The 21,091-nt window shown below is 42.5% G+C and overlaps 1 protein-coding gene across 2 annotated transcripts in view; it reads right to left on the bottom strand.

The window, feature by feature from the left end:
• The window catches only part of LOC113951768 (neuronal acetylcholine receptor subunit alpha-7-like), a 57,103-nt gene that overhangs the window by 28,907 nt on the left and 7,105 nt on the right, over positions 1 to 21,091 (bottom strand). For both annotated transcript variants that reach the window (XM_027653168.1, XM_027653167.1), the window contains exon 2: positions 10,508 to 10,647. In XM_027653168.1, coding sequence (XP_027508969.1) covers positions 10,508 to 10,647 — 140 coding nt within the window. The remainder of the gene's footprint in view (positions 1 to 10,507; positions 10,648 to 21,091) is intronic.

Genomic DNA, 21,091 nt, shown 5'->3' with positions numbered 1-21,091 from the left:
ATTCATCAGCCATGTATTTTATTTAGCATTACATTTACTGTCTTGGGCATGATTTGCCTCCTTTTCACAGGGCTAGTCCACTCACCATGTTTGTCCTCCTTAGATTTGCTTTTTAGTCAAAGGAACACTTGTCTTTTAAAGTTCTCACAACTTTTATCTACAGAGTAAGCATTGTCTTCCTTGTCTTGTGTTTTCGGTAGCACCAGTCTGCAAAAGCACAAAGTCTAACCAGAGCTTTGGACTGCTTATGTCTCAGCTTGAGTGAAAAAAGAAGTCATTTCAGGATGTTTTCATGGCCATTCAGAGTCTGTTCTTGTCCTTGCCTTCAGGTTGCTGAGCTTTCAAATGGTGTTTGGCTTTCTGAACAGCAAAAGACAGAAAATGTTGTTTTAACATTCAGCACTGATCAACAGATGCAGTCAGATGGGTCCTTCTCGTTGCAGGACAGAACAGAATATTTTCCAAACAAGGATGGGAGATTGCCAGAAGTGCCTCATTTGCAGAAACAGCAAAGCTTGTTTTACGCTGGGCAGGCATTCGTCCATGTGTAGCTCTCTTGCTAAGCCCCTTCTAGAGAAGGACCCTGAGGCACCTGGCCAAGGAAAAAGTGCCTGCTGGGGCTGCCCAGGAGATGAGGACTGTGAGGATCTTGAGTCTGAATCCATCCCCTGTTAGAGCAAGAGGCATTTAAGAGCTGAGATATTTACAGAACTTTCCATCTGTGCAGATGTGGTGGTTTACTGAGCCACGTAGCTTTGCATCCTCTAAAGAAATCATTTGGCCTTTGGAGTGGGCTGGTTGCCTTGCCTTTCTGGAGATGCAGAAGAATTACAGCTCCTGCCATCTTCATCATGACCTCTGAATTGTATGTATCTCTAAGATACATTGACACGGGAGGGACCTATTTTTCTGTTACAAAGATACTTACAACCAACCACGAGAGTGCGCGTACTTTACTCTGTCTCAAGAGATCACTGGTCACCTAGATTTGTCTAAGCAAAAGCTAATTATGGAGCTTAGGGAGTGCTGGAGACAGTTCCTTCGCTATGTGTCATTAGTTTGTGCAGACGGGTTGAAGATTAGTTGAGAGGATGCCTTCCCTCCCAGGAGAAAACTTGTATAATCCATCATACTGCTTTTCCTGTGCAAGATTTCTGTCTCACTTGGCACTGGCAGCCTTGGCAATGACTTTCCCTCTGCATTGGGCAGGCTGTCAGCTCCCATCTCTCCCTGCAGCAAGGCATCCAAAGCAGCCCTGTAAAGATCCCAGATGAGGCTGGAGATGACTAGACCCCAGAGGTGCTTCTCTATCATTCCCCTGGCAGTTCTTCTGGTTTGCAAATATTCAGCTCAGACAAATCACTTTGCTTCTGGTATTCAAAAATGCTGGAAAAGCTGTGGTCACTAGCTAGTGCAACAGTTGTTCTCTAAATCCTTCCTGTTGTTATCTGGGTCAGTTTCTCCCCTTTATATCTCCAGCCTGACTCCAGTTAATCCTCTGCCCCGGATATCTGCTTATTCCTACAGCCACCTTTGACCCATGGAGAGTGACAGAATTAGTTTGGTTTGTTCTGGTGCACATGCTGCAGCATGTGAATGTTTTAGTTTGGTTTTCTTTTCCCTGCTCTCAATCCAAACATTGTATGTACATCTGCCTGTGTTGTGCACCACTGCCTGTCAGCAGATCCTCCCTTGTCAGGTCAATGTCTAAATGAAATGTAGCTGCCCTCAGCAACATAATTACCTGAATCATTACCAGGTGGCTGGTAGGAGTCATTAACCTCCTTGCCCTCTCACAGAGCCACAACACTGGGAGTCGAATCAGCCATCGATTTACTGCAAGACAGTGATCAGAAAAATCCCAGACTGAACAGGTGACTCTCAGAGGTCATGTGTGACTACTTTGGTACTATGGTTAATTTTTAAAGTTCTTTTTTCCCCACTGTTTTTGTGCCTGAAGACCTGAAGACAAAGAGGGAAATGGTCAAGTGACTTGGAGACACTGACAGTGAGACCTGGAAAATTTAGTTAGCAGAGGCATTGGTCTTAGTGTGGGATTTTATTAAAAATATCCAAAGGAATTGGTGAGGCTTTCAAGGGCTTGTATGTTCACTCTGTGACTGCAGTAGGCATTCCTTTCCATTGATAAACCACCCACCTGCCCCCAACCTTCAGCTGATTAACCAAAACTCAGCTTAGATGCATTGAATGGTTGAAGGCTCATAAATCCAGTCATTCTGAGAAACGCAGAGGTTGCCTTGGCAACATTCCAGTAAATATCACTAGACAGCCTTTATATTTCAGTGGTCTCATTAAAAAGCTGGAATAAATGTTGCCATGGTAACATCAACTTTGTAGAGATACCTGAAGTATGAGTACTTCATCCCAATCCCTCTAAGAAAACACCCCCAGGAGGAAGATGGGAATCAGAGGGGAGGGCCCAGAGTAAAGGTGAAAGACCGAGAGAGAGACAGAAATACAAAGGAAAAACAAAATTTGAACAAACATCCACAAACACATGAAGATGTGTCTAGGCCAGTGTTGTCAAGCCAAAGAAGACATAGCTAAAAACTCATAGCTGAACACCTTTGTTGCATGAGCTTTTTCTCCTATGAATAGTTTGAGGTGGTTTTCATCTGAGGTTGAACCACATTTTCATCTGATGCCGCTGGCTTCTTCTTGAGGTTATGCCTTTCTTGATCCCCTGCCTGTCTTGGAGAGTTGTGTGCTCTTTCACTGTGGGTAAGAAGTGCAATTTGCTTTTGGTCTTTCCACTTCTACACAGGCAGTGCAGTAGCCTGTGTAGGCTGTGTGGTCACACTGCCTTTAACCACCTGTACTCTTCTGTCCCCAGAAGGGCAGTCTGGGGGGAACACGATTTCATCTGCATCTGCTGCTTACAGCAGTCCTGTGCACACTTGCTTTCAAGACAGGAACTTTATATATTGGAGGTTTTAGCCTCTGTCAGATCACACTCCTCTCCTTGCAAACCACTGAGTCAGGAGCAATCACTTGCCATGAGAGTGGAGAGTTTAAGAGAACCTTGTACTGGGAGGAGCACAGCAGTCAAAGAGGGACTGTGCCGCAACAGCCTGCAAGTGCAGGAATGCCAGCTGTATTTCTCAGGCTGCATAAAGCATGGCCAAAAAAGTCCTCAAAAACATATTCCTCGTGAAAAGCTTGTCTCCTCCTATGTCAGAGACCAAGAGTTGCTTTGATATGGGTGTTAAATGCGAAGGCCTGGATGCAAAAGCCACTGCAGCAAGCACTGAATCTGTGATTTCCTCAAAGGTGAGAGTGGGAGGAAGAAATAAGGGAAAAAAGGCCAGTTTCAGCTGCCAGTCAGGGCATCAGAGTAGGCAGCCCTCCCACTCACTCACATAACTGGTGACTGAGAGTCTCTCAAGCCTGCATGATTTGTAGGCCTTACTTGCCTTTTCCCCCCACACTTTCCAATTTACACTGCCATTGTGGTGGAAAAGGCAGACTTGTTCTTGCCCTGCACATGTGGCATGACTTCTAACTAATGCCTGGAGCTCTAGGTACTTGCCTTAGGAAACTAATTTTGTTCTCATAAGTTGCAGCTTTTGCAAGTTGTAGCTTTTGCACTAGTGCCTGAAGATCAGAACTCCAGTGAACTGTGACAGACTGTAGACTCCAGCACTGGTCTTGAGACTGTTTCCACAAACACCTGCAAATTACAGGGACTCCGTGTCCCCACACTTCTCTGAGATCCTAGGGAGAGCCATTTCGTCCCACTGTTTCAAAGATGTGTCTCATGGAAATCCCAGAATCTGGGTCAGAAGGCTTTCCAGCCTTCTCACATGGCTTTCCAGCACAGTGCTGCTCTCTGACTGCTTGGATAAACTGACATACATGTTTAGTTCCTGGGGGAAAGGATGTTATGTCACCATCCAAAAGCAGTCAGTCCTGCATTAAAATCCCTAATCATCCACACATAACACATAGGTGGTTTTTATATTCTCCAGGGTAGATACCTTACCCTGAAATAGCCCTCCATCAGTTTTGTGCACAGTTGGCAGGTGTTTCAATAAACAGGACTAGACACAAATCATCATTTCAAGCTATTAATTATTCATTGCTTTTTTAGCGTTTGAGATCATAAGGAAAACAGTGGGAGGATTGTTGAGAAAGGTCTCAAACAGGCCAACCCTGAGTGCTTAATAGAGACTCATGCTCAGGCTATTTGCAAAACTGCCTTTGGTTTTTCTTCCTATATTTGCATGCTGCTGTCACAGCAAGAAATTAGGGGATGTAGGAGTGTTCCAAAACTCAAATGAGCTCTTAAAGCTTGTGATCAGGGATAGAAAAGGGGGGAAAGGTTTTTACTGACGAGCTGAAGTCACTGTCTCTTAGGACTTACTCTCAGACAACACAGAGAAACTGAGAAATACTAGGCTCAAGGCCACTTCAACAGCTTTGGCTTAACTGCTTTATTGCAAGTCCTTGATGCCTCAAATTAGTAACCCTAGATGCCCCAAATTAGACACACATGGGCTCAAGATTCATATTCCTACGTCTACAGAGTGCAGACTTTTCACCAGGCAGAGAGAAAATTGTTTAATTATTGCTAAATGCCCAAGCAGAATGACCACCATAGAAAATCTCAGAAGGAAATCAGCCATTCTTTTGTTGGTGCCACTGTCACTAAATACGGCTTAGGGAACCACGCTGAAAGAAAACAAACTTTGGAATTGCTGCTCACTAAGTGACCCGCCTCCACTCTTTGTGCCGAGTGGGGCAGAAGCCAAATTAAAAATAGCTGCCAGTAAAATTCAGGCGATTAAGGCTCCATCAGAAGGTTTCATGCAAGCATGTGCGAGTAGTATTGGACAGGTAGCTGTAATACCCATGGCGCTTTACTTCATTGTGCCAGCAAATTCACATGTTACACTGGTTTAGTGAGACTGATATTTTGATAGTGCCTGGCGCGTAGAAGACAGACAAAATAATAATACATGGGTCAATCAGCCCTGAATTGCACACTTTTCAAGATCCTCCCATTCTAATGAAGAGGGTAGTGTATTTACTTTTTCTTTGCAGAGTTGAACGCTGGTCACGCTGCTCTGGTCTCATTGAATTGGCCCTTGCAAGATGAGAGAGAAAAAAAACCTCCCAGAAAGATATGTCTTTTAAGGAGAAACAGAGTAAACATAGCTCACAAAGGCTGTACAGGAAGCTCCCAAATAAATGCAAAGGCATTATTAAGAGAAAGAAAAAAAGATACTTTAATCTAGAAGGGCTGAAAGAGTCAGTTGAGCGGTCAGGCTTACATTGTTGAAGTTATCTGTCCGTAAAAGATTTGTAGGGGATGTACTATAAGGCTTATGGTTTAATCTACTGAATTCTGATACTATATTGGGAATAACATATGAACAGGTGCTTATGTGCACTGTGTGTTTTTATTCGTTTCCCCAAACCACTTGTCTGTTGATCTGGGTTTGCTGCATAACACTCAGCATAGATTTTTGTACATTTTGTGCTGGAATGAAAGGTGGAAGGAATGACCTAGCTGCTCTAAGGTCAGTTTAAGAAGAAAAAGGTGAATTAGAGCTAGAAAATAAACCCTTGAACTTTCTGGCCTTTCAATTCACCTGCAGAATTGCATAGCCTGGGAAGCTTATGAAACAAAATCATTCAAGAGTAAGGAAATCAACTGTTAAAGTCATTCAGATCTGACAGAGATTTTGGAAAAAGCCAACTGTATCAGGGCTGTGTCAGACAGGGGGTACACAGGGCTAGGCATTGCCTTGCTCCTGCCTCCTCACCTTTACTTTATGGCACAGTATATTGACAGGTAGCCTCCAACTTTGGCATCTCTCACTCAAATAAAGAATTCTCCAACAAAGAGGTCATTGCACAACATCTCCTGTGGACTGAATTTGACCGTCCTATTATTTGAGGAGCAGATCACCCGGGAACTGAGCAGCCTGGTGAGGGCATCTCCAGTGTCAAGAGCTAAATGCTGTTCTCTTAACAAACATTTCCTAAAAAAAAAAATCAAAAAGCAAACCAACCCAAACCAAAAAACTCCCAACTCCTTCAGGGCTGCAGTCTCTGGTTTAAGGGAAACTAGTGCAAGCTTAAGTTTGAATCCAACATTTTGATAAGTTCCTGGTAGGGAAGACAAAAACAGGTATGCTGCTAACCTAGTATGCTGCTTATAGCTGTAGTGAATGCATCTGAGTGCTCAGGGAAAGTATGTGAGGATTTTTTCTCTTGCTTTCCCTGCACAGCAAGGCACAGACACAGCTTTCGAAAAAAAAAAAACCAACAAATTGAATATTTGTTCTTTGTTATCTTACTAAACTCTTCTGTTGACTTATCTTCCTGCTTTGTAAACATGTCAGGAGCTTTGACACACCATAGCAACAATATCTGAAGTTTAAAAGTGAGATTGTTTGCAAGCATGTGATCAGGTTTGAGAGGAACCTGCAGTCCCTAGGTAAAATGATGTACAATCATTTTACACACTATTCAGTTGAATCAGAACAGCCCATAATAACTATTTCCAGACAGAGCATTTGTTTTGGGTTTTCAGCCCAAAATACAGTAAAAGATGTTTTTGTGTTGTTTTTTTTTCTTCTGAAAGTGCAAAATGACTCATTTATGGCTGGTGATTTTTTGTATTTTTATGACTTCCCATTGGTCACTCACAGTCCCTTTTTCTAGTCATTATGGCCTCTGAAACAGGAGGAAATTTCCAGAAAAGCACCTGAACAATTATTTGGCATTATGTACTTGGGCAACCTGTAATCTGCTGAGTTGATTTTCTGGGTCACTGGCGGCTGGAAGGGTGAACATGGAAAAGTACTGCAGGACTTCACCGTATGCAGGGAGCAAAGCAGTAGTTTTTTGTTTGTTTGTTTGTTTGTTTTAAGTAACTCAACAGTGCTGCAACGTGTACACACCCCTTCAGATAAGGTCTCCTGCAAATGCCAACAGGAGCAATGAAAACCATAATTCATGATGACAAATGGTTTCTACTTAGCAGGTTCCTTTCACATGTCGCCAAATGCTTGCATTTCCTCTGCTGTGGAAAATGTCATACCTCATTTCTTAATTGCTCTAGCCTGACCAACTGGCGGGGCTCTTAGACAAAATAAGAAGAGAATTCTTGTTCCAAGTACTCTTTGGTGTCTACCCATGCTTGGGCTGGCAGGGGTTGGCAGTGCCTGACAGTGCTCTCTGGGAGAGTTCTGATGCACAGGGGGTGCCTGGAGGGCAGGCTCCTGGCAAGAGTGACCCTCAGAAACTGCATACAGAGAAGACAGCTCAGCATGAAGTTGTCCTCACGCATAGAGGACAAGGCAAACTGAACTGAACACTGCTGCTAAACAGGGGCTACAACTGTCCCTCCTTCTGCTCATTTGTTTCCTGGGTGTAAGAGGCCGTAGCTGTGAATTCATGTAATTTTGGGGAAAATCCAAACCGTACAGTACTTCATTTGTGTTTGTCTACCACAGCTGTGACAAGCAGAGAACATGTTCTTCACAGCTTTGAGTATAATGCCTGGCTTTGATTGCTAAAAACCACAGATATCCTGTGTAGGCAAATACACACAGGTAGAAGCAGAAAACCTAATCCAAAGTAGTCATGCTTTGAAATTGAATGGATGTAAGAAGAAGAGGTGAGATTTTAAATAGTCACTTGTCACTACTGTTTGGAAAACCTCAGTGACAAGCAGTCAAAACCTTCAAGCAGTCTTTGCTCTCTGTGTAGCAAAGTGAAATTAGATTGTCACCAATGCTATCCTCAGCAGGCTGGCTGTAGAAAATTAATTTAGGATTCATTACAGTGTAATACAGTATGTGTAGGAAACAGACTTATAGAGGCATGTCATGGAACCTGTCCCAAGTCAAAGTGTATTAGACGTGATGCCAGGTCTTGGCATGTGTAAGGCCTGAGTTTCTCTGAGTATCAGTGGCAGACTCTTTCTTATTTCCATGCAAAAACGAAACAGGAGAGTTTTTTTTGTTTTCTCCATATTGTTTTCTCCTGCAGGGAAACCAGAACAGGGTCCACGGTCTCATGCCCACGGCAGTGACTACTTGCAAAGCATCTCAGTGAGTCTAACAATACCGTAATATGCCTTGGCACACCGCACTCCCCTGACTATGGAGTGCTTGTTTGCTCCCCAGTGACCATGGTGTATGAAGTGCACTCAGCCTGGGACCTTGCCTAACACCCTGCTGTTTTAAGAGACACACAAGTCCTCAGAAAGTGCAGCTTTTCGCTTTGTTAGTGCATACACCTTTCCCAAGGCTGTGATGCTGTTTATCCTATTCCTATGTCCTATTCCTATTCCCCCGAGTGAAGAACTGTGCACCAGCTGCTTCGTCTGGTGCCAGGCAGGGCAGCTGAGGAGACAGAGTTTACTCACCCCCTCCCCACCATCTGAGCGAACAGTGAGTTTTCCACTTGGTTTGCCTCATGGTGTCACAGGTAATAGAGGTTACCTCTCCTTTGTAGCTTGCCTGCTGCTCTTTACATCACTGGGGCTATAACAAGCCTCCTTTTGAACAGACATTTACCTTAGCAGCTGGGGCACACACATGCTGCAATCTGTCCAGCCAGCAAGGGAGGCTCACAAGTACAGTGCTTGTTGCTGGCATATTCCTGCATTGATTCCTGATATAGGAACCCATGGGATCAGTATTTTGTGCATTTTCAGGCTGGTTGGTTTAGGCATTTTTTGATGGCACCTTTTTACTACAGGGACTCCACTGCCAAGTGATTTTCTGTGTCTTCACAGAGGAGACAAGAACCTTTTTACATTATCCAAGATTAACAATTCAGGTGACTCTGGATGTTTTTTAAAACACCATGAGTGCAGTTTGCAAGACCATGAGCCTAGGACAGGCCATTAGTTCTCTGAACTGATTAACATCTAGCTTCTGTACTGTGTGCAGAGATGTAAGGAAGAAAAGCTTTTTTTCTGATAGGAATGAACATTTAGAATACTACTTTTCTATTGCGGACAATCAAAAGAGAAGACTGGAACTAAATTTTTTGTAATGGAAATTGATATAATGTAGATAAAGTACTTTAAAAATGCCAATTTCCTCAATTTCACATTCATATGTAAAAATGAAACCCAAATGAAAAATGGTTTTATATAACTCCTCATGACTGACTGACTTTGAATATGTACAGTCACAGCCATAAGGCTAGAGAGTCCCCTTTATCACTCCCAACCTTCAAAATGCTGAAAGAAAATACCATCAGAAAAAGAAGGGCTGAAGCAAGATCTTTGGAGCTGAGACACCTCAGCTAAACCCAGAATCGCTTCCTGAAATTTATTTGAAATTAGCTGCAGGAAATCTCTGCTCTTTCATTCGTGTAGAGGACTTTGAGAATATTGATCTCCTTCCAGTTCAATGAAGTTGGTAACATTTCAAAACAGAAAGCTGCTTAGCCTGTCTGAGTGGCTGCTGCCTGCTTGCAGGAGCACCACAACTGACTGGACATGCCACTTGTATGGCATGAGCTGAAGGATCACACTTTCAGGATCCTGCTTACCTCTACAGGGAGAGCACCTGGTGTACTACACATTTTTAGAAAGATTGTGAGAGATTTAGAAGCTTTGAGCATTTGAGGTCTCTGTCAAATTCCTTTGCAACTGCACAAATGTTTCCATATCTCTCTCTCTCTCTCTCTCTGTCATTCCCTGCATGACAGTGACAGTGTATCAGAAACCAGCCCATAATATGGTTTATGGAAAAGGTAGGATGAAGAAAGGTGCACATGTGTGTTCACCTGTTTGCTGTGTTGACGGGAGAAAGGTGGTCAAACTTTTTTTCCTGGTTTGTTTTTACCATGTAGATGAAAGAAATCCTGTCTATATATATCATGGTTTATCATAGAGAATCCTCCTCATGATGAAAAAAAGGATTTGGATTATTGTGTTAAAATTTTCCATGGGTCAAATCTCCAATTCTATAAAAGCATGTTGCAGTCAAGACAATTAGAGGTCTGTGCCTCCAGGTTTTGCTTTTATGTATTTCTAAGCTCATCTCAGGCAGACTCTTTCAACTGCAGTGCATGGTAAAAATATGATGGGAGAAGAGGCCAATGCCATTATAATTTCTAATGAAAAAGTGTAAGTGCAGTGATGGTAGCTTTGAATGCTGCACATGGTCTTGAGTTATCACAAACCACGTAGCTCTGAGAAGAATGTATCATTAATAATTTGTAGTAACACATGGCTTCTAATTGATTGAATTCTTTTTTCTGTTTAAAACAAATGGGAAAAAAATACATAATTAATCTCTTTGCAGCTCATGTTGTGTCAGAAATGGCTGTGCTTTTAGGAGGATATTCACTCCTCCAAAGTGTCAAAGCATGTAAGGAGGATGCTTAGCCCAAGACAGACTGCTTTCATCTCTGATAGCCTGATTAAGAGGAAAAGCATGTCTCCTAGATGAGAGATCAGATTTGTTATGCTGAATGGGTGCCAAAGAGAAGAGGACAGCAGGTAACTTACCACGTCAATTATCTGCAGCAAAGAAAGCTGGAGCTCAACTACCAGCGGCTGGGAGTCGTTCACTACCGGACGTTCCAGGCGATTGTAGTTCCTCAGCAGTTCTCTGTACAAGCGTCTCTGGCCTTCACCCTGCTGAGAGACTAGAGGAAAACAAAGAAGGTTTCTGTCATTCAGGCTGGTCACACTGTCACAATGGTTTGTCCGTTTCGTTGAAAACCCTCTCTTAATAGCCTTGTAATTTGAAAGCAGTTCCTAAAAATATGCCCTGAATTCTGCACCTGGTTGTGACATATGCTTTGCTGCACATGTGAATGATGAACTCTTAAAAAAATTAACTACTAACACACTAACTCATCACTATTTATTGAATAAATTCAATAAATTCATAAACTACTGAACAAATTTGGGACAGTGAGTGAATGTCCCCTTTCCTTGGAATCCCTTCTGCTGATGGTCAGTAAATTGTGGCTCCAAAACCACCAGATAATATTTTGCTTTTATTTGCTTGTTCTTATTTCCTAGAGACTGGCTGCTGTAAGCCAGCACTGATATTACTTAGACATACTGTGCATTTACCCAGCAGGTGTAACAGGTATTCTTATTTCTTGGAGCTGATGTATCAGGCCTTTTTTGATGCTCAAGAAACAGTAACAACCCTCCTTCAAACCCCTTTCAGTTCTGTGTAGCAGTCTTTCCAGGCTTTGGAAAGCAGTCTTTCCCTTGGCTATTTTCCTTCTGATGGCAGCACACTTTGTTAACACCTAAGGAGGTGGGGGTATGAAGGCTAGAGTATCTGATGGCTGTGTACAGTGACACTGAATTTCTGGTACTACACACTTAACTCAGTTTCCACCAGGAACAGACTCAACACAGCAGCTGTCATACAAACACCTGAGCATGTTAAAGACTAGCAGAATTGCAGTCTATGCTTAAATTCCAAGATGCTCTTGTTCCCCAACTGCAACTCTTGTTCCAGAGTGGGTGTGAGGAGCACCCATCTAGCCTGCATGACCAGGTTTCCTTCCACGATGGTCGTAGATGGTGAAGGTTTGGATGTCTTCCCTTAGGAAGGCAAGCAGTTTGCTGCAACACGCTGCTCAGGACCCTGGTTCTCCCAGAACTGTGTAGGTGTTGGTGCTATGGCTAGTAGCAGCCTGAGCTCTACCTAAGAGCTGCACATAGCAGAATGAGGGTCATGGACTGCAGGTTCCCTGCAGTCAAACCAGTCCTGTCAGCATGAATGCTTCTTCCCTGAGTTATACAAATTCAATCTCTGGCAGAGAATCTGCATTCTAAATCATTATTACTTTGGACTGAAGCACTTTTTATCCACTGCAGCTCCCGGTCTCTGTGTGTGACTTTTTTTAACTCTTGAGCAAAGCTCTGCACATTGAGAACAAGACTTCTCTAACAGAGGTTATGATGATTATCTTCTTGATGACGCAGAAAACCCATAACAACCAGTTCTACCTTTCCCAGACTCTTACTGTGCTCATCAAACCTTGCAAGAATGAAACAAGCTGCCCTCTAACACAGCAGTCACGTCTTTTAAAGCTAGTAATAAATTCAATTTAAAAACACTTCATAAGTCTGTTTAACTTGTGTTCTCTTCAGTTTTCCTGGTACTCAAGGAAGCCTTGTGGCAATGCTCAGTAAACAAAGAAGAAGAGGATTTTTGTTTACTTTTGTAAGATACATCAACACATCAACTTCTTGAGCCCTCTCTCCTCTCTTGTAATTTACTACATGATCGTGGGCATCCAGAGGAGCATATGTTGTAAGCACTGACTCAAGAGCCCTTGCTGGCACATCGGTATTGTATGCTATGTTTTCACCAATGGCAAAGTCAAGCTCTGGGCACAGTATCTCTCCTTCAGCACCTTAAGTAAGCTTCCCTCCTTACTTAAATAGTGACTTAATTACTCTGTTATTGCCTTAATACTTTCCTCAGCAGGCCTGGACTCCACTATAAGAGCTGTCTGTGGAAAGGAAACACTGCACATGGTTCTCGGAAAAGAGGCTCTGTGTTTGGAGCAAATTTGATGTCCTTTCACTCACATACCTACCCATGTTCCTGTGCTTTAGGGAAGAAATGTCTTCCTGAACTACTGCTCTCATCTTCAGTACTTACATAACATGTGCCTTTAACCTTCCTTTTAAACTGGCTGTCTCAGCTTTTACAAGGGAAAAGTGCCCTTTACCAGTCTCTGGACTCAACTGGGCTGCTAGAGTGCCCTGATACTGTCGCTGTCATGGTGCATTGAAGCAACCTCCCAGGGGAGGTCTGACTTGGAGAAATCTGTGCATAACCCTTTGCTGTATGCTTTGGAAAGCTGTCTTTGCACTGTGTGCTTCAGTCACCTCTTTTCCTGTTATACTTGGTGAGGCAAAGTAGCCCAGAACTGAACCTGGTTTTCCATCCTTTCTTCAACTCTCCCCTCTGTAATGTGATCCTAATACTTTTAAATCTCTTGTATGCAGAATTGTTAACATTGTCTTAGCTGATCTATCCTAAGCCTGCTGAATTGGCATTGGTGACCACATGTTAGTGTGCTGTATGGTTTTGCTTACAAAATGACATAGATTCAGAACCAATGGAGCCTTGGGGTGTCCTGGCAAATAGCTATAGCAGCTGTTGGTACCACAAAGACCTGGCTTGTGTAATAACTGCCATCTCTGTGCTACAGCTGCTCTGGAGAAGGAACCGAGGTGGATATGTATTCTGACTTGTATGTTCATAGACTTTTTCTTTAAATTGCAATCTTCAAATACTTAGTGTTTCATACTCCAGAGAGATTTCTGCTTTTTTCCCCCTATAATGCTTGTGCTAATGCATTGTGACACAACATCTCTGTGTGCTAAATGGAGTGTTTGCTGGTGATGGGGAAGTCTGAATCTCTCAGGAATAGTGGTAGAATAAGCTTTACCACTGACTACCTCTTAGTCACAGAAATTTAACCATAAGCAGTTTTATCTTTTAAGGCTAGAAGATGGATGACAATATTTAAGGTTGCCAAGTTAGTCTCCCAAAATCAATGCCAGACTTACTTGCCTATGTGTGTTACTGGGAAGTAAAAGTAACTGGCAAAGGGTGTGATGGTTTCTGGATAAGGGATCTTTGAGCAACAGAGAGCCTTTATGTCCCACTGCCTCAGACAGTGTCCCTCTGTTTCTGAAATACCTTTGAAGCAGTAGGAAAACATAGAATCTCATTAAAACATGAGGGAAAAGCAGTGTATGATGTTTACCTCAAGTTTAGCAAGACTTTTGACACCGTCTCTGAAAAATCCTCATAGACGTTTGTCTATGCCTTACAGGCTCAATGAGTGAGCAGTGAGGAGGACAGAAAAGTGGCTCAGCTGTCAGGGTTAGAGGGTTGTAGGCAGCAGCACAAAGTTCAGCTGAAGGCCAGCCAGTGGTAGAGTACTCCAGGGGTGGATATTGGGGCCTATGCTATCTGACATTGTTATGAATAAAAGGACAGAGTGCACCCTCAGCTAGTTTTCAGATAGCACGAAACTGGAAGGAGTGGCTGATGCAGCACATTGTTTTGCTGCCACTCAGAAGGATCTTAAAAAAATGGAGAAATGGCTGACAGGAACTTCACGAATATCAATGAAATAAAGTGTAAACTCCTGCACCTGAGGAGGAGTAACCCCAGGTACCAGAATAGGCTGGGGGCTCAGTGGCTACCAAGCTGGTTAGCAGAAAAGCCCTGAGGACCATAAGCCAGCAGTACACCCTTGTAGCAAAGGTCATCTGCATCCTGAATTGCAACAGGAAGATCCACACAAGATCCACAAGTAAAGAGAGGTGATCCTTTCTCTCTACTCAGCACTGGGGAGAAACACCTGGAGTGCTGGGCCCAGGGCTGGGCTCATCAGTACAAACAAGACGTGGAATTACTAGACAAAGGACTGGATTGTGTCTCAAGATTTGTTCTCTAAATAACCTGAAATGGCTCCCTAAACTGCTCCTGGAGTTTGCAGACAACTGGGAGGCACAAGGCAACCAAGTCCCTGATGGTTCTGTGAAGAGCTCTATGGGAAACAGTTATTCATGGAGCACGTTAAACTTTTAAACACCTTTCTGAATTCCCTCCTGTGCTTCTGCATGTGCAAAGAAGTATGTAAGAAACCCACTGTTTGAATGACATGACCTATAAACTGTTACCAGTCTTTTGGAAATACATGCTATAGTTGCACTTCATCCTTCTTTCCAGGATGCAATTGCTTAGAATTGTACAGCAAGGGAACTTCCAGCTAGGCTCTGGCCAGATTACCCATATGGCATCCCCAGGAAGCACAGATGCTCTCTCCTTTCTTAGGAGCTGTGCTGTCATGCCTGGTCTTAGCTGGTCAATCCCCCTGCTTTGATTTGCATGCCAAGGTCCCTGAGCTATCAAGCAAGACTCCAGCCCTTCCAGTTCCCCAGGTCAGATCAAAAAGTGGTCAGCTCCCTGACTGAGAATCCCTGGTGCTGGACACATTCTGGCTTGCTGTGCACAGTTAAGAATAAATAATGAAATATTAACAAGAGGACAGGGGGAATAACATGGATTTTCATTAGATTTTCAGCAATGGTACCTCTCTTAATCAACTATTCCACCTCTGTTTCATACTGTTCCCTGGTACTCTTTTCATAATCTGCCAACTATTTTGTGGGGGGCAGCTGCTAGTTGTTTCCTAGGTGTTGCTCATCTCTTTTGGCAGAGACCTGAGCCTTACACATAAGTTATTATTTTATTCATACGAGACTATTGGTACCTAAAGGACCTGTGGTTTTCAGGTGAAATATCATATTCTTCCTTTATCAGTTTATATTTATACATATGCATGCCAACATGTCTCTGAATTAGAAATTGGTTTTTTCTTCCCTTCTCAAAAACAGTTCTAGAATAATTTTCATATACAATCCTTTTGCAAAATATAGTTAAGTTACAATCACAGCATATTCCTTTTCCATCACATTTTTACTTTTAAATATTTTGTCCTCCAATACTTCACAAAAGGTCTAAACTGCAGTAATACTGTGGTTGTGGCATTTATTCACTCCTCCTGTACCTTCTGGAGGTATTTCACTGCATCTATGTAACTTTTTTCTCTCTGCACTATTACTTCGAAACTTTCCCTTTGTTTTGGTTTATTTGGTTTTTTACAGTTTCCTAAAAGAAATTGAGTTAAGTTCTGGCCTTTTTTAAAAAAAATAACAGTGTCATTATACTGTGAGGTATTGTTATATTTTATTATGCAATGATTGTATATAATTCTGTTATAACTGGAATACTTACAGAGAAAAATTCCATTAAAACCTATGGGTATCAAAGATGTAAATCCTGGAACTTCCAACTATTTTCCTAGCAACCTTCAGAATTCTCTGCCACAGCTCCTCTTCTATTATTTATTTTCTTTTTAGTTTGTCACTGTACTCTTACAGGGATTTTTAGCTATTGCTTTCAGGATCCAAATAGAATGATCATGAGAAGACATATGAACACACACCATACACACTTATGAATTACGGGGGAAGTAACAGAAGTAGTATCAGGAAAAAAAGCAGGTTATTTCATAGACAACTTCCTTGGTATAAAGAATTGCCAAGGCAACAGCACTTACAAAATGTGGCATGTTCTAATGATTTGGTAGCTATAAAAAACACCTTATTTTGAATATTTTGCAGAGTTTTGAGAATGTAAAGCATGTCACTGCCACATGTCATTTAATCCCCAGAGACACAGATGAGTCCCATCTGCTTTTGTTCTTATGTGCAGCATTGTTACTTTTATCTGTGGCTGCAAATGCATTATTCCTTTCAATGCCCTTTGATTTAAAACACATCCATCGCGCCTTCAGGGAAGACTACTCACACAAGAAACAATGGAATCACATCAGCTACCTCCATCCTGTGTGTATGCGTCTGTGTGTGTCTGTGTGTGTTTGCGTGTTGTGTATTTGAATATCTCTTTCATTTAAAACCTCTTTTTAATCTACTTCCCTTCTGGGTAATCTTTGACTCTAATCTTTGTTTCTCGCTATGCAGATTGTTTCTGCCTCTTCAACATAAAACTTATTAGATACCCAGAGGAATGTGAGAAATGACATGATTTCCTAGGCAAAAAGGACCTAATATTCCTGAAACTGGTCATTTCCGTTCTTTCATAGCAGATAAAGAGCTCCCAGCAGTGATGGGTATTAAAAAGGTGTGCTAGGAAAGGTTTCATCTCAAAGACTTCAGCTAAATGACAATATATTAAAAAGAGAATATAGGCCACTATATAACGAAAGATGAGTTTATATTTTTGGTCCTACTGGCTTGGTGTAGATGTTTTAAAGGCTGAGATATGTGTTTAAGGTGGAGAGATACACATTAAGGTATTAACAGTGGGATACCTCTCCAATGTATTATAGTTATCTAAACTGCCCCGTTACTCAGGTCAGAAACATAACTGGCTACAGCCAGAAAAGTAAAAAAAAAAGTGGTTTTAGTGTAATGGTAGTTTACACTAACTCCGTGCAATATAACTGTAATTACTACATCACTAGGTGAAGAGGGAACACAGGAGGAAGAAGTTGGAGCAGTGATGAAGAGAGGGACTCGCCTTGCAGAATGCTGTCTGAAGGTGACTCTTGTCAGCTATCCTGGTATTTGTGGAGAGGTGTAGTAGCGGAAGCCAAAGGAATTATGAAAGAACCATACGACAAAAGTGAGATACCAGTGATATGGTCATCAGTTTACTGGAGCGGGCTTCTGGACTCCCTGCTCCCACTATCTCACAGAGCATCTCATGTCTCACAGAGAAAGCATTACAAACTCCATCAACTCATTGCCATCAATGAGGCAGATATGGCAATATGCAAAGCATTCACAGATGGCTCTGAAAGGGTTAAGTCAATCTGCACCTCCCCATCAAAAACCCACTCTACACATGTGCAGAGCTCAGATCTGGAAAAGCCATAAGTGAACTGACAGATGCAATAATGTTTTCAGTGGAAACAGATAGGAAAGTCTGACTAACGTTGAGAAGACCATAGGTAGGAAGAGTCCTTTTTCCCTAAACCCAGTGCAGACAATAGCAGTGATAGAGCCTGGAATGACATTATGGTTTAACCTCAGACTGCAACTTAGTACCACGCAGCTGCTTGCTCACAACCTCCCTTTCCCCAGTGGGATGGAGTGGAGAATTAGAAAAAAAATTGTAATAATAACAATAATGAAAAATATTAATAATAATAATGAAAATGGAGACAACAAAAAGAGAGAGAAACAAAACACAAGAAAGAGAAGTGACGCACAGTAGAATTGCTCACCACCCACTGATCAGTTCCCAGCCCATCACCAAGCAGCAATCGGCTCCTTCTGGTCAGTTCCCACCAGTTTATATACTCAGATACAGTAACTTTGCAGGAAGAGGGAGAGAAGTCATTTTGCCTCAAGACATGAAGAGCTCAAAGATTCCAAGAGCTTTTCCTTAGCCAAAGCCATGCCTTTACCAGGTGAAAAAAGCTTGTTCTTTTCTTATAGTTCGAAGGTGAGGGGGGAATCTTGGCTCTGAACCATCGTCTCACTGTGCTGTAATGTTAATGGTGGTAATATTGTTTAACTTCTCTGGGCAATGCAGAGGACAGGCTGGAGTGGGCATTATACAGACAGTAATATCGTGAAAATGAACCTCCTGGTGTGCTCAAAGATGTTGCAGCGATTCTTTCCCTTTTTCCTCCTGCAGTGCTCATCAGCTGGTTATGACCCCAGAGATGGCTGGTTTCCCGAACAATGAACTTTTGCCTTGCCAGTCTGCCACCTGCACTTGCACAGCAAAGAATGCAATACACAAGGCTACAGAAGTCTCTTCCTGCCTTTTTTCCCCTCATCACTCAAGCCTCAGCTGTTGCCCATGAACAAAGCGTGAGCTTCGCTGTCCGTAAGGCAAAGGCAAAGCACAAACTCCCAAAGTGAGCATGGATCTCAGAATGCAAAGGGAGTTCCAAGTTTGTCTTTACAATATCAGAAACTCAAAAGCTGGATGACATGAAACATGGTGTTAGAGCCCTGTGAAAGGGGTGAGGGTTAGCCTGATGAAAATTTTGACTGCACCATGAATGGCTGCTAAATTGTTCAGTGCTTAGTACATGAAGTGGGAAATAAGGAGACACATTTTCCTAAATCTGAAATATTTTCTTGCTTGGGAAGCAAAACTTAAGTAAGATATGCATAGACAAGACTTAGCCCTGTTTTAAGCAGCGTCAATAAGCTTTCACTAGGTCAGACTAAACTTTCTGTCTGTCTATGTGAAATATGTTGTGCTGCCAACCAGCTGGTGATAGTTTGGAGGTTGTGGCAGCAGAATTGGCTGCTATCAAGGGATGTTTTTAAAGGAAAGGAAGTCTGAGGCTTTGGTGGTGGAGGCCTTCAAAGATAAAGTGAACTGTAAATAGGGGCATGAAAATTCTTGGCAGGAAGTCTGAATTTATTTCATGTTTAAGAGAAAAGCTGCTTCTAATACTGTATTGATGAGTAAATGACTGGCTCTGAGCAAATTAGACTTGTGAGCAATCAAACAAGGTTTGTGGAGATCTGACAAAGGACACGAAATTTTAAGTGCTATGCTTTGTCTGATTCAGCCCAGATTTGCTTATGTGCATATAAAGTTGCTTAGCATGGTCTGTATCATAAAGTTTACATATGTTTTGTTGTTGGTTTTTTTTTTCCTCCGACTCTAAAAGTAATAAGATCTCAATGACAACTGAATGTTGGTTAGCCATGATCTGATTTTAGAATGCTAAATGTTATTGTCTTTTCCTCAGGTGTAGGGCTCAGTTCCTGGTTTTGTTGGGATCAGTGGGGATATGAAACATTTGTCTCTTCCCGTTGCACTCTGCCGGGCAAACCTGCATTGACTGAGTCACTCATCCTGACTAAGAGCAGAAATTAACTACAGTGAAAATGAGGTACTTCCAGACAATGATGATCTGGGGAGCATGATTTTGTCTTTCTTTACTTCGTTGACTTAATGCTTTGGTAACTTCAGTCTAATGCCCCTGCATTATGATGGTGCAGACTAAAAAAAGTTAAAACAAAGCTGGTGCTCCATGAGTCCAGACGGAGCATGACTGTCATCTTGTGAAACGGCAGCAGTGTTTGCAGGTGCAGGAGGCTTGGTTCTGAGGGAGACCACAACTAGCCTGAAAATCAGATAGTGACCATGTACTGTCTGCGCTGCCCTCTTGTATTCCCCAGTGTAGACTTCCTGAGCCTGCTAAAGCATTTTGACCCAAAGGTGAAATGATTTGCCCATTTGGCAGAGACTTCCTCTGGAGAAGGATGTGTTGTCTCCTTACCTACAGACCTGTTTCCATTAGATCTATCCTTTCCCTACCCTCCTGCCCTCTTTTTGACATCATCAGGCAACACATAAGTAGATCTGGTGATGTCAAGAGTGCTGAACTGCTTGGGCTGAGATACTGATACCATAAATTTGAATTATAAAGTAAATGGAAACTCGTGACCCTAATATCTTTGCAAACTACATTAGAAGGCTTAGATCTTGAACAAAACACTACTGCAGAGAGTATGCTGCAAGATAGCTGTTTGGTTGTATTAGAAAGCTATTTGCAAATCTTTTGCTTAGAGCTCTTGGAGCTGCCCAGTTGCCTTTTATGAATTGTGTGTGAAGCCTGAACAAGAATGGGTCCAATTTAAAGTTGCTTCCCATTTGCCACTTGAAGCAGTGACAATTGCAAACTATCTAACAACTTTTTATTTAATTTGTGATTTCCTCTTCCCATTGCTACAGCTGCTCAATCTGGATTTCAGTTGCTGATTCAGTTGCTTTCTAAAATGACACAATATTAAAGGGAAAGCACTCCATCATTTGTCATTACCTGCTCCGCCACTTTTATAGACCCTTCAAAAAAAGCACAAGATGGCTAAGAACTATGAAATGTACTTTCTGCACCATTATATGACCTCCTACTTTTGTTATTTCCCCAAACCTACTGACTCAGAGGCGATGAGGACACTAAGCAGCATCCTCCTCTACAGCCAGCCCGTGCTGAACATCAGTGAAACCCACTGCATGACACACAGTTAGATCTGTGTCATAAAGCCTCCCCAGGGCAGCATAAGACATACACTGACCCTGTGGAGTGAGTTGAGTGGAGGCCACTGAGACAACAGGATGCTGGAGCACAGTATGGTCACGAGAGACAAGGAGATACACCTTTGGTCAACTTGGAGATGAGAAAGCAAGCGGAGTTCTCTTGGCTGCCTTCAGCTTCCATGAGAAAGGGCACCAGGATCCAGAAGCCAGGGTCTTCTGGAAGGTGCACAGGGACAGCACTGGTAAGATAAAATTGCATGATGGGGCATTGGCACCATACTAGGGGAGCCTTTTTTTTTCCTCTCAAATAGTAACTATCGCAGACACCAGCTCCCAGACTGACTGTCCAGATCGTAACCTAATAGAGCTATCCCTGCTCTAAGAAGAAGGGTTGGATGGGGCTACCTCTGGAGGTCCCTTCCAGACAAATTATTCTGCCAGACCATGAATCTGTATAGATAAGACCCTCCCTCAACTCAGCTGACACA

The sequence above is a fragment of the Corapipo altera genome, unplaced genomic scaffold (assembly GCF_003945725.1).
Source record: "Corapipo altera isolate COAL_440 unplaced genomic scaffold, ASM394572v1 61305, whole genome shotgun sequence".
In the NCBI taxonomy this organism is placed as follows: domain Eukaryota; kingdom Metazoa; phylum Chordata; class Aves; order Passeriformes; family Pipridae; genus Corapipo; species Corapipo altera.
This window is presented reverse-complemented; position numbering and strand designations above follow the sequence as displayed.